At 51.5% G+C, this 13,182-nt stretch overlaps 1 protein-coding gene across 3 annotated transcripts in view; it reads right to left on the bottom strand.

Annotated features, from left to right (window-relative positions):
• Positions 1-13,182, bottom strand: part of ACTN1 (actinin alpha 1) — a 105,419-nt gene that overhangs the window by 28,292 nt on the left and 63,945 nt on the right. For all 3 annotated transcript variants that reach the window (XM_066272475.1, XM_066272474.1, XM_066272473.1), the window contains exons 4-6: positions 6,822-6,908; positions 4,069-4,156; positions 2,943-3,021 (exon numbers count right to left, since the gene is read on the bottom strand). In XM_066272475.1, the coding sequence (XP_066128572.1) occupies positions 2,943-3,021; positions 4,069-4,156; positions 6,822-6,908 (254 nt within the window). The remainder of the gene's footprint in view (positions 1-2,942; positions 3,022-4,068; positions 4,157-6,821; positions 6,909-13,182) is intronic.

Below are 13,182 nucleotides of genomic sequence, written 5' to 3'. Positions count from 1 at the left end.
CTGGGATGCTGAGGTCCCAGGTTAAAAGCCCTGAGTTTGCTAGCTTAAGTGAGTCTCATTGGCTTGAGCCTGGGGTCTCAAACATGAGTCTATGGTTGCTGGTTTGAGCCCAAGGTCACTAGCTCGAGCAACGGGTCACTGGCTCAGCTGGAGCACCCCAGTCAAGGCACATTTGAGAAGCAATCAATGAACAACTAAGGTGCTGCAACTACCAGCTAATGCTTCTCATCCCTCTCCCTTCCTGTCTTTCTCTCTCTCTCTGCATCTACCTGCCCCCCTTGCAAAAAAATAAAAAGTAATAAATTTTCTGTTATGTATACTTTACAATATAAAAAGTTGTTTTACATGATACGAAGTGAAATAAGTAAATCAGAAAAAACCAGGAACTGCATTATTCCATACGTAGGTGGGACATAAAAGTGAAACTGAGAGACATTGATAAGGGTGTGGTGGTTACGGGGGGGGGGGGGGGGGGGGGGGGGAATGGGAGAGGGAAAGGGGGAGGGGGAGGGGCACAGAGAGAACAAGATAGAGGGTGATGGAGGACAATCTGACTTTGGGTGATGGGTATGCAACATGATTGAACGACAAGATACCCTGGACTTGTTATCTTTGAATATATGTATCCTGATTTATTGATGTCACCCCATTAAAAAAATAAAATTATTTAAAAAAGGAAAAAAAAAAAAAAGTTGTTTTAAATGTGGAAACCCCCACAACTTAGTGGGGGGAGTTCCTTGCAGGACCCCCACTCTATTCTTGGTTCCCCGGAATAATCTAAAGCAAGCTGGTTTTGTCATCCCAGGACTTTTTTCCCATGTGCCAAGGTGAGGCTCACTGGATACCAAAATAAATAAATACATTCATTTAGGATGTTTTCAGAAAGAAACTGCTCAACATAGAGAAGGTGGAACCCTTCCAGGAAAGTCTGCCACCGCTTCCAGAATGATAAAAAGTGCCGTGCCCAACAGTGAAGGTCATTTCTATCCAGGCCCTGAGCGGTCCTCAGGCCAGGGGTGAATACGTGACTGACCCCCTCAGTTTCTGGGAACGGCAGGCCTCCCCGCCCACCAGAGGCCGGTGCCGGAAGAAGAGCCGCCCAGGCAGCCCCTCAGCCGCTCTCCGCCATGTCCAGGCCCCTGAGGCCCGGGCACTCTGCACTGTCTGGAGAGTACCCATGGTTCAGTGGGGCCAGGTCTGTGCTATGGTTTGGGCTGGGTTTTATTGATGCTACTAAATTAAAAAGAGGGGGAGGCAGACAGAGTGAAACAGGGAGAGATGAACAGACAGAGAGGGGCAGAGGGTGGGCACAGAGCAGCCGTGGATCGGACCAAGGCCCCTGGACTCGGAGCTCCCCAATGGCAGAGGCGCCCGCACCCTGCGGAGTGGGGGGAGGGGCCGCAGAGCCACAGTCAGCATGGCCTGCTTTGTCTGGGGGCGGGGAACAGCTGTGCATTCACGGGCTGTCTCCACCCCAGCACACCCACACAGGGACAGACGCACGCACACCTGTCACCAAAGTGCAGCAGCTGAACAGTGAGGAAGTTACGCGATGTGTTTAAAAGAAAACAGAATTTCCACCTCTAGGATTTCGAGCCTCTGCCCTGTTTGTTTTGGCCACATAGCTTTCAGGTGGTTCGGGGAGTTTGTACACTGACATTTTCTTCTTTGCAAAGCAGCTAAGTTGGAGGGCTGGGCCCGTCCTGTCCCCCAAGAAACGAGCATGGAGTCACCACCAGCATGTTGGGCTCATATTCCCCCGATGGCGCCTGATGCCCGAGAGACTAGCTTGGGAAGGGCAGCCCGTCCGCCCACACCTGGACGCAGCCACCCGCAGGGCCGGGCAGCGGGCTACTTTCTCTCGGAGGCTGGGCCCTTCCAGGTGGGCAGGCAGAGAGCAGAGCCACAGCTTCAGGCCCGGCTGAGGATGCCCGGGGAGGTGGTGGAATTTGCTGCTTTCCTCCCTCACAAACCTTTTTTGGCAGCTCACTCCCCCACACCCTAGACGTAGAGAGGCCGGGTGCCACCATGAGCTGCCAGAGAGGCTCCCACACTGGGAACATTGAGGCTCGCCGGGCCACTGAGCCACAGCAGACACCCCGCACGGGGGCACAGGCAAGGGGGGGTCTTCACTGAACACTGTGCGCTCCACGTGCCAAGGTCAAGTGGCAAACACAAGTCATTCCTAGACACTTACTTGCCAAGAGATTCAAGCACAGACAGGCAAGGTTCCATGCCAAACTCCAGACCACCAACTGGGGGCATGGGATGGACCGAGAGGGGAGATGGGGCAAGGACCGTCTCCAAGGACCAGGCCAGCACCCTTTAACCGGCCTGGACACCAAGAACCACCACGAGGCTATCCACACAGCTCCCACACCTGGTTTCCTGCTCAACACACACACGCACACTCATGAAAATCCCCCAGCAGCTCCAGGCCGAACGTATAAATGTAATCAAGCAGCAGCAGCAGCAGCAAATCCTGCAGCCAAACTTCTGCAACGAGGGATCTTATCCATCATGCACACCTGCCCAGGACTTGCACAGCGAGTCTCAGACGTGGCTGGGAAAAATGGCTCTAAGAATATGCAATATTTTAAACTCTGAAAGTATCAGATTCACCTTATAAAACCAGGAAAAGGGCTGGAAAAACAACACTCGGTTTCTCATCACCCGCACAGAATCGCGGCAGTGACTCTCATGTTTTCTTGTGGGCTGAGTGTGGGCACGTACACACATGCTGTGCCCATATGGTACCGAGGTAGCCTTGTCAGTGAAGGTGTTTTTCTTTTACTTCTCAACTGGCTGTCCTCTTGGCTAATCTAAGGAGCTTCATGCTGGAGCACAGGTTCTCAGAACAGGGGGCCCAGGCCTGCCCTGCCCTGGCCCACTGGGGACAGTGGCCAGGAGCTGGCAGTGGGCAGTCAGGCGAGCACACGTACCTTCCGCAGCTTCCCGTAGTCAATCAGCTCAGGCCGGTGTCGGTGAATCAAGGCACAGAAGCCCAAGCCGTCCTTCCAGCTGCCCGGGGAGAGAGAAGGTGAGACAAGCTGGTGAGAGGGGCTGAGAACTATCCATGGGCAGAGCACTATGAAGGGGTCTCCTTTTTCCCAAAGAAGGATACATAACCCTTCAAAGCAGAAGTCAGGAGAGGAAAGGATGGGCAGGAACTTTTCTATCTGCCCGCAGACAGGCAATGGGATCAAGACTCTATGGGGCTCGGCAAGGTGAGATACACCTGCCACACCCCACGCCACCCTCCACCAAGGCCATGGCCCTGTCTGCTCTGTTCCGGAGCCCGAGGCTGGAGCTTCCTGGACACTCTCCTTGGGGAGCACCTCATACGACCACAGGTGGATCAGGCAGTAGTTGTGTCCCAGAAGCGGCTGGGAAGAGAGAAGGCACCAAAGGGCGGTGGCACAGTGGATGGATCGTCAAGCTGGAATGCTGAGGTTGTCGGTTGGAGACCCTGGGCTTGCCCAGTCAAGTCACATGCAAGAAGCAACTGCAAGTTGATACTTCCTGCTCCTTCCCCCAACCCCTGCCTTTCTCTCTCTCTAAAATCAATAAATAGGCCCTGGCCAGTTGGCTCAGTGGTAGAGCGTCGGCCTGGTGTGCAGGAGTCCCGGGTTCGATTCCCGGCCAGGGCACACAGGAGAAGCGCCCATCTGCTTCTCCACCCCTCCCCCTCTCCTTCCTCTCTGTCTCTCTCTTCCCCTCCCACAGCCAAGGCTCCATTGGAGCAAAGTTGGCCTGGGCACTGAGGATGGCTCTATGGCCTCTGCCTCAGGCGCTAGAATGGCTCTGGGTGCGACAGAGCAGTGCCCCAGATGGGCAGAGCATCGCCCCCTGGTGGGCATGCCGGGTGGATCCCGGTCGGGCACATGCGGGAGTCTGTCTGTCTATCCCCGTTTCCAGCTTCAGAAAAATACAAAAAAAAAAGTAACTTCTTCCCCTAGGTCCTCTGCTCTGCTCCAGAGCTGAGACTGACCCAGCCAAGGGGGCCTGCAGGGCCTTGGGGGACGCAGCCTTGGTTCTACAAGAGCCCCTCAGCTCCCCGTCACTCACCTTATGTGGAAGTTCTGGATGTTGACGTTTTTGTAAGGGGCTGTCTTTCTCTGACACCACAAGAGCAGCCCTTCCTTTGCCGAAGTCTCTGTGGGGAAGGGGAGGACAGGCAGAGAGGTCAGTGGGCTGGCTCGGTGGAGGGGGCACTGCTGACTCATGGTAGGCCCCACCTTGACCACAGGGCCCATGCTTGTTCACATAGGGGGCTCACACAAAGACCCCTAGATTCCAGCCCTGCCGCTACCAGGCCATGAAGTCTATTTCCTTGACAAAGATTGAGAAGTTATCTGACACGGAAGCAAGCTAGGAAGCTTTTCAGAGCTAGCCGCTTCACAAACTGAAAGGCTGAGATAATAGCCTTTCAGACAAGCTCCCAGTCACTCCTTCTATTCAAGAAATGGTAACAATACAAAATAAGCTGGCAACCTATGTCAGGTGGCCACTTTGGGCAGGAAGGCTTGATTGACCTATGAAATCTAAAGTCCATGAATCTCTAGCCTGACCAGGCGGTAGTGCAGTGGATAGAGCATCAGACTGGGATGCAGAGGACCCAGGTTCGAAACCCCGAGGTCATCAGCTGGAGTGCAGGCTCATCTGATTTGAGCAAGGCTCACCATCTTAAACTCAAGGTCACTGGCTTGAGCAAGGGATCACTCAGTCTGCTGTATCCCTCCGGTCGATCAAGGCACATATGAGAAAGCAATCAATGAATAACTAAGGTATTGCAAAGAAGAATTGATGCTTCTCATCTCTCTCCCTTCCAGTCTGTCCTTATCTGTCCCACTCTCTGTCTCTGTCACAAAAAAAATAAAAAATAAAGTCCAGGAATCTCTATACAGGGGTACATGTGCCCCGCCTGTGGTGTGTGCACCACATGTGGGAAGAAAGCATTAGGACACCCATTCAGATTCAGTGTTCCTCTAAAAAAATAAGGTTTCCTCATATTTAATGCATGGATCAACAGCATTGGTGTGTGTGAAGCAGACATGTCTATCAGAATAAGCAGGTAAGTATTTGAGGAGACCCAGGGAGCTTCCAGAACGGGAGGGCTGCCAACCGCACTGCCCCCATGTGTTCACATCTGTGAAATGCAGGTTATAGTACCCTATGAAGTGGCTTCCCGATGATTTCATTTACTTTCTTTATTAATTTTTTTAATTTATTGATTTTGGAGAGAGAGGAAGGCAGAGGATGAAAGGGGAAGACGGGAGAGATAGAGAAACATCAGCTTATTGTTCCACTTGTTTATGCATTCACTGCTTGATTCTTATATGTGCCCTGACTGGGAACCAAACCCTCAATCTTGGTGTGTCAGGATGATGCCAACTAAGCTACCTGGTCAGGGCTCATTTACTTTTAACTCACAGAATGGACTTTAAAATTATGTTAAACAATGCCTAAAAAGGTAACAATTCAAGCACATTTTTTGTGTGTGACAGAGACAGTGAGATAGAGAGAGAGGCAGACTGAGAGGAAGGGAGAGAGATGAGAAGCATCAATTCTTTGTTGTGGCACCTTAGCTGTTCACTGATTGCTTTCTCAAATGTGCCTTGACCAGGGGGCTACAGCAGGGCGGAGTGACCCCTTGCTCAAGCCAGCGACCTTGGGCTCATGTCTATGATCCCATGTTTAAGCCTGTGACCCCACGCTCAAGCCAGCGACCTCAGTGTTTCGAACCTGGATCCTCTGCATCCCAGTCCTATGCTCTATCCACTGAGCCACCACCTGGTTAGGCTGAGCACAAACAATTTTAAAAACCTGCAAAGCTAATGCTCCCACTTAGTTCAAGCTCTTTGCTACAAGATAAAAATGGAAACTATTTAATCAGAGCTGACAAGAGGTTGCCCAAAAGAATCAAGCTCACCATGAAGATTATTTGAAAAATGGTTTTATATATACCATCACTAACAAGAACCATGCCCAAATTGACTACTGTGGGCATATTTCTAACCACTTCTACCCTAAACACCAAGCATTTACAAACCAAACTTAGATCTTCACATGCCTGTATCACCAAGCGTCAAGCCAATATTTCTGTAACAAAGCAATTTAGTCCACATTGTGCTCATTAAAAAATTGCTTTGAATAAAAATCTATTCAAGATTTTTTAAAGTTTTCATTAAAATAAATTAAAAAGTCCCAAGATTCTATTAAAATAAATTTAAAATATTATTTCCATCTCATCTTTTGAAAATTTGTTTTCATGTGTTTTGTAATATGCATGGAAGTACGTAAATGTAAATTATGACAAAATAAACACATGTGTCAGCTCAAAAGTTGCTGGAGTGTGGAATCAAAAGTTTAGAGAGATCACTGACCTGGGGTGGCCCCTTGTAAACCTGCAAAGTGACCACCAGAGGGTGTTATGGGAGCAAAGTGGAAGACCTGAGGTCAGCTCTGGATCCCAGCATGCTCTCCTGGCTGCTGTTCCCCTACTTTTTCAAGATTTAACAATCCAAGAGCCAGGTGGGGGTTTCCAACACACTTCCCCAAAGCAACCGTGGGCTTTCTCCAAGTGGGTCATTTCACTGTGGCCAACATATCTGCAGGAACCATCACCCCCAACAGACTTCTCTACAGACTAGCAGAGAGGAAAGATGCCAGAAAAGGGTCAGAAGGTCCAGATGTGGCCCCTGATCAAGCTCTACCGCCCAGGTCAGACAGCTCTCCAGGCGGAGCCCAGGGGGGACACGTGATGGGGAAGGCACGGAGAGGTGGCCTGGAGAAGCCACTGAACAGAGCAGAAGACCTACCTTCCACAGAAATGTCCTGGATGGCAAAGCGGAGGATGATGGTCCAGATCATGCCCAGGGTCATTTTCACATTCCCATCCACGATTTCTACAAAAACAGCAGCAGGATGGGTCTTACAGGGGCAGCGTTAACATTCCCCAAGCACCCACGTCACTTTGGGCACGTCACCATGGAAGGAATCAAAGACCAAACTGCTCCACTTCTAGAGGGAAGTCAGTACGTTTCCGAAAGCTAGTGTGATGACATTCCACAGGTGACAAGCTCTGGGGGTGTCCTGGAGGCACAAGGTGGTTGACTAGGGGCATCCTGGGGGCACAGGTTGGACGCGGTCAATTCTACTGGGGACATCAGGAAAGGCAACACAGAAGGAGGTGTCCCGAACCCTGAGCTGTGTCTGCCAGCCTGACAAAGAGCAGGAGGAGTTCTAAGCCATCCCAGATGTTCTGGCAACTTGGACCTCACAACCTCTGGGCAATCGCAGCTGTCAAAACAGCCATCCACACTCTGTACGCCGGTGCAGGCAACAGAAAGCAGCCAACCTAACAAAAGTTAGCAAACTGCCATCTTGAAGGATCCACTAAATCGCATCAGCCTCATGATGTCGTTAATTGGATATTTAAAAAAGAAAAAGAAAATCAAGCAAAAAGCTTCAAGATCACAGCTATGAGATGCCCCACTAAATTCAGTGTAAGCAGCACTTTTTTTTTTTTAGGTGAGAAGAGGAGATAGTGAGGAAGACTCCCACGTGTGCCAGACTGGGATCCATCTACCCTGCAACCCCATCTTGGGCTAATTCTTGAGTACCCAGCTATTTTTAGCACCTGAGGCTGATGTGCTCCAACAGAACTATCCTCAGTGCCTGGGGCCACACTTGAACCAACTGAACCCACTGGCTGCAGGACGGAAAGAATAATCAGGAGCTCTTCCAGACCAGGAGATGGTAACCTGGCCCTGTGGTAAGGTATTCTCAGTTAAAAGTGAGGTACTCAAAGAACATCTTATTTTTGTCCTACCTGTAACACAAGTTCTTAGGAGTAACGCAACAGAACCATGAGAAGGGGCAACTTGTAGGGAGTCCTGGTTGCCTGAGCCCAAGTCTACTCGAGTTTGCTTCCCACAAACCCCTAAAACAAGAGTGGATTCCACGAAAGAAATGATACTCTAAGATCTCAGTACATTTCTCAGGAGGGAGGGCAGACTTGCACACTGATGCGTGACCCACGAGGTATGTGCATTGCTGCTGCTGCTGCTGCTGCTGCTGGCGGGGTGGTGAGTCAGATGACTCTGCTGACTGCACTGGGGTACTCAGCCAAGGAGCGGTGTCCACTGGGCACGGGACAGGATGCAATTCCTCCTGCTCATGGGGGGGGAGGTTAAATGCCTGCCAGAACCCAGACACCTGCAGGATCCAGACCAGAGTATAAGTGTACCTCAAAACCTCCATGGCTTGCCACCTCACTCAGCATCAAGGCCAGCAGCTGGCTAGGCCCTGCGGCCCTTCCTCCCCCTTCACCCGGTCACAGCCCTCCCCTCTCTGGATACCGTGTGGCTTGTCCCTCATCTCTCTCCCGTCTCCATGTCCCCACTCACCCTTCACGTCCTCACTGAGTCCTTCCCTGGCCACCCACTTGACTCTCTGCTTTATTCTTCCCCGTCTGATCTGGGTCTTGTGTCTTTTCTCTCTTCCCTTCTAGAATATAAGCTCCAGGAGGGCAGTGACTTTTTCTGTTTTGCATCACTGTTTAGGACCCAGCACCCGTGCCTAGCACTCCCTCAACATCTGCTGAATTAATGAATCAACGAATGAACGAACACTGGAGACCACGAACCACACGTGGGTGAATGGGCAGAGGTAACGCAGGCCTGTCAGCCCCGAGAACATAACAGGAAGAAAGGACCCAGGGCTGGGACAGGGCCCAGCTGAGCCCAGCAAACTGATTAACACAGCCATTAAAATTACATTCGCGAACTTTTAATGACTTGGGGTAAAAAAAAAAAATCTTTGTACAGTAATATGGAAAGTAGAAAAAGCAGCCTCACAATTTTATGAACAGCATTTTGAATAGAAGGGGAAATTTGTCTGTAGAAAAAACTCCACAGTGGTAATAACGCTGCCTCTTGGCCTTTCCAGAGGTGGAGGCTGCGGTGCCAGCCCCTCCCCACCCTGCGGCTCCCACAAGCAGCCCACCTGTGCGGCCAAATACCTGGGCCTCCCGTGGCCTTGGGCTCAGCATCCTCTCAAGCCAGGGAAGCTTCAGTCCTGGCCTTGCCTCCTCCTCCTCTCCTCCTTCCCCAGAAACCCGCCCCCCACCAGGGGTTTTTTTTTTTTTTTTATAATTTTATTTTTTTAATGGGGTGACATCAATAAATCAGGATACATATATTCAAAGATAACAAGTCCCACCAGGGGTTTTTACTTAGTGAATTCTCACTCACACCAATCAGCAGTTTTACTCCAGAGAACAAAGGAGCCAAGTACGGGCAAAAAGAGGGGTGGTTCAGTGAACACGCGGTGCGCCACCCCAGCCCCAGCGCCCACCTGACTCCGGCCCCCTTCAGCATGCACCCTCCCTGAGCCCCTCTGTGTTCGGAGCAGGGGCGCCCATCTCTCAGGAAGCTCCACGTTAGGAGGCTGCCAGGAATGCTGGGCCCACAAGGCCGGTCCCAAAGCTACAACAGGGCCCCGCGGGGAAAACCACGGTGACAGATTGACGACAACTGCCATGGGTAGGGGGAGAAGTGAGGCATGTTTCGGCCATTCCCGGTCTGTGGCAGCTACGGGGCTGCTCACAGCCTGGGTTTGCCAGAAACCTGCCTCTCCCTCCCCTCCTCGGCCCCCAGGAGACAGTCATCAGTACAGTATTCAGAAAATAATGAATGCTACAGAGGAAGTCCCACAGGACAGAAACTAGACCCCTGGGGCCACCGCCCAGAGACCCCTGCTGGACCTCCTGCCTAAGGACAGGTGCTAAATCACCACCACCACCACCACCACCACCACCCCCTCAAGCTCTTGGCATCCACAGCCATCTTGCTTTTCCTGCCCAAAGGGCTAAAAAAAATTAAATCCTGCCTGGGTCTTCTTCTCACCTGGTTAAATCCCAACCACTCACCCAAGTCAAGCCCCAATTTCATGATCCTAGACATTTTAGAATCAAGGATCATACAAGAAATCTGAAGTATCTATACTAGCCCCTCCCCGAGGTTGCCTCCAGCCTCCACCTGACCGTCTTCGGGGACAGGGAATGTACACCCTCCCCAGAGCCATTCCTGAAGGTTCTACAGCAGCGGTTCTCAACCTGTGGGTCGCGACCCCGGGGTCGTGACCCACAGGTTGAGAACCGCTGTTCTACAGGATATGCAGTCAGTATGCCTAGAGGTCTCCCTTCCGGGTCTTGTTCTGCATTTCAGGGTCGATCAGAGAGTCTAATCCTTGCACCAAATGACAACCCTTCAAAGGTCTAGGCCAGGGGTTGGGAACCTATGGCTCACGAGCCAGATGTGGCTCTTTTGATGGCTGCATCTGGCTCACAGACAAACCTTTAATAAAAAAATATGTTAAAAATATAAAACAGGCCCTGGCCAGTTGGCTCAGTGGTAGAGCGTCAGCCTGGCGTGCAGAAGTCCCAGGTTCGATTCCCGGCCAGGGCACACAGGAGAAGCGCCCATTTGCTTCTCCACCCCTCCCCCTCTCCTTCCTCTCTGTCTCTCTCTTCCCCTCCCGCAGCCGAGGGTCCATTGGAGCAAAGATGGCCCGGGTGCTGGGGATGGCTCCTTGGCCTCTGCTCCAGGCTCTGGTCGCGACAGAGCGACGCCCCGGATGGGCAGAGCATCGCCCCCTGGTGGGCGTGCCGGGTGGATCCCTATCCGCGCATGCGGGAGTCTGTCTGACTGCCTCCCTGTTTCCAGCTTCAGAAAAATACAAAAAAACAAACAAACAAACAAAAAAAACCAAAAAAAAAAAAAACACACAAAAAAAACATTCTCATGTATTACAATCCATTCATTTCCTACCGCTCATGTTCATGGTTGTGGGTGGCCGGAGCCAATCACAGCTGTCCTCCGGGACAACACCAAATTTTTATTGGATAATGCGTAATGTACATGGGTCGTTGCATGGCTCTCACAGAATTACATTTTAAAATATGTGGCGTTCATAGCTCTTTCAGCCAAAAAGGTTCCCGACCCCTGGTTCAGGCTCTAGGGTCCTTTGCTCCCTCCCACCAGGCCTAGTCCCCCAGCACAGGATGCTCGGCAGGGAGGACAACCAGCAACGTCCCCCCCACCCCCAGGAGAGCTCAGTGCCAGTGAGCTGCTCCATTGCCCTTTATTCTATAGTCTGCAGCAGAAAACTCCATTCTGTTCAAATACACAAAACCCACTGGAGCTCATCTAGGTCCCTGGCTCAGCAGGGCGGCCATCCCAGCACAATCTGGATGCTCAGCTTGAAAAGAGAGAGGATTTCAGAGCAGGAAGCCTCAGCTTAAAGCACTGGCTTCCCCAGGGCAGCAAGAAGGTAAGGACTATCTCACTATAAAGGAGCCTTTAGAAATCTTTGGAGAAACAAGGCCCATGTGAAGGCCACAGCCAGGAAGGTTAAGTGACTTCCCAGAGATCAGAGGTGGCAGCTAGAGTTTATGTCTTTGGTCCTCACCCCTCTGTTGAGCCCAGCACAGCCAACCTGACCCACCGTATCATAACTGAGGAAAACTGCACATAGAAGTTCTGTCCTATGCCTGACCAGGCGGTGGCACAGCAGATAGAGCACCAACCTGGGACGCTGAGATTCAGGGTTCAAAACCCCAACACTGCCGGCCTGAACACAAGCTCATCCGCTTGAGCGCGGGATCATTGACAATCCCAAGGTCACTGGCTTCAGCAAGGGGTCACTGGCTTAGTTAGCTACTGCCCCCAGTCAAGGCACATCTGAGAAGCAATCAACGAGCAACCGAAGTGGCACAATTACGAGTTGATGCTTCTCATCTCTCCCTTCCTCTCTCAAAAATAAGCAAGCTCTGTCCTGCACCCTGTTGGGGACACAGCAATGCCTTGGGGTAATAGGAATAGGTTTGGACCTCAGCTCTGGAACTGGAACCCCTGGGTTCAATCCTGACTCTGCCCCATGAAAGCAGTCTGGCCTAGAGCTTATGTTCAAACTGCACGACATGCTGTCACGCCAGCAACGTTTCTGAGCCTCAGTTCCCTTGACTGTGAAGTGTGGCTGGTGGCACTCACTCCACAGGTCTGCTCACAGCACAAGGGGACAAGCATGTGCACGGAGCATCCCATCTCGCCAGGCACAGACCTGGAACTCCGCAAACGCTCTTCTCTCCCTCCTCCCCTTTGGTGCTCAAGGTCTTTTAAAAAATGACTTTTCTGAGTTAAATTTTCCTTTCTAAAAGTCTGGGTATCTGGATTCTTTTGAAGAAATGGAAGATCTAGCAGTGCTATTCCCCCACAGCAACAGCTGGTTACATCTGAGTGGCAGCTGTCCCACTTAGGACATGCTCTCTCCAGTTCTCCACAGTCTCCACCTGTCCTTACTGTCCATCCCCTGCCCACCACACACATCCTTTATTTCCCTGCCCCACGGGGCATCTGAACTTGCAACATACCACATGAGTAGCAATTTCTTTGGCTTCCCACCCCTGCCTGTTTGAAATGTTTTCTGCCAAAGCCTTTATTCCTCCCTAATAGCATAAACTATTCTTTTCTTCTTATTAAAAGGCAGAGAACATTTCCAACTCACAAAGCAAATTACCCTGCTATGTGCAAGTCCTCCAAAAAAATCATATTTACTGAGCACCTACTACGTGCATCACACTGCTAGGAGCTGGGGCCACAGGGGTGTAGAAGCCGTGGTGTCTGCCCCCCGGCTGAGGGGCGCCAGGACCTGGCACTGCCTCGGGCTAGCCCAAGCCACTCCTCCACCCCCGTAAGGCAGGAGCCAGCAAACATTTTCTGCAAAGGCCTGATAGGAAATATTTTTGACTTTGCAGGCCGGACAGTCTCTGTCACAGCTACTCAGCTCTGCCCTCACTGCAGGAAAGGAGCGAGGACAGTATGTAAACAAATGGTGTGGCCCAGCTCCAATATTTACAAAAACCCGCGCCGGCCAGATCTGATCCCGTGGACTGCGGTGTGCAGACCCCTAGGCTGAAGGCTCTCAGCCTGATGTAGCAACAGAAAATCCCTCCATTTCTAGCAACAAGAGGAGGGGCACTTTAAAGCCAGAGAAGAGGCTAACTGGAGCAAGGCCCCACCCCCTCAAGGAAAGGTCCCTCCCCGGGGGCATTTCTCTGACATCACACAGAGGAGATTTGCGTGCAAGCTTGGCAGTCTTATGATGGGGCTTTGGGCA

Source organism: Saccopteryx bilineata, chromosome 4 (genome assembly GCF_036850765.1).
Source record: "Saccopteryx bilineata isolate mSacBil1 chromosome 4, mSacBil1_pri_phased_curated, whole genome shotgun sequence".
Lineage (NCBI taxonomy): Eukaryota > Metazoa > Chordata > Mammalia > Chiroptera > Emballonuridae > Saccopteryx > Saccopteryx bilineata.
This window is presented reverse-complemented; position numbering and strand designations above follow the sequence as displayed.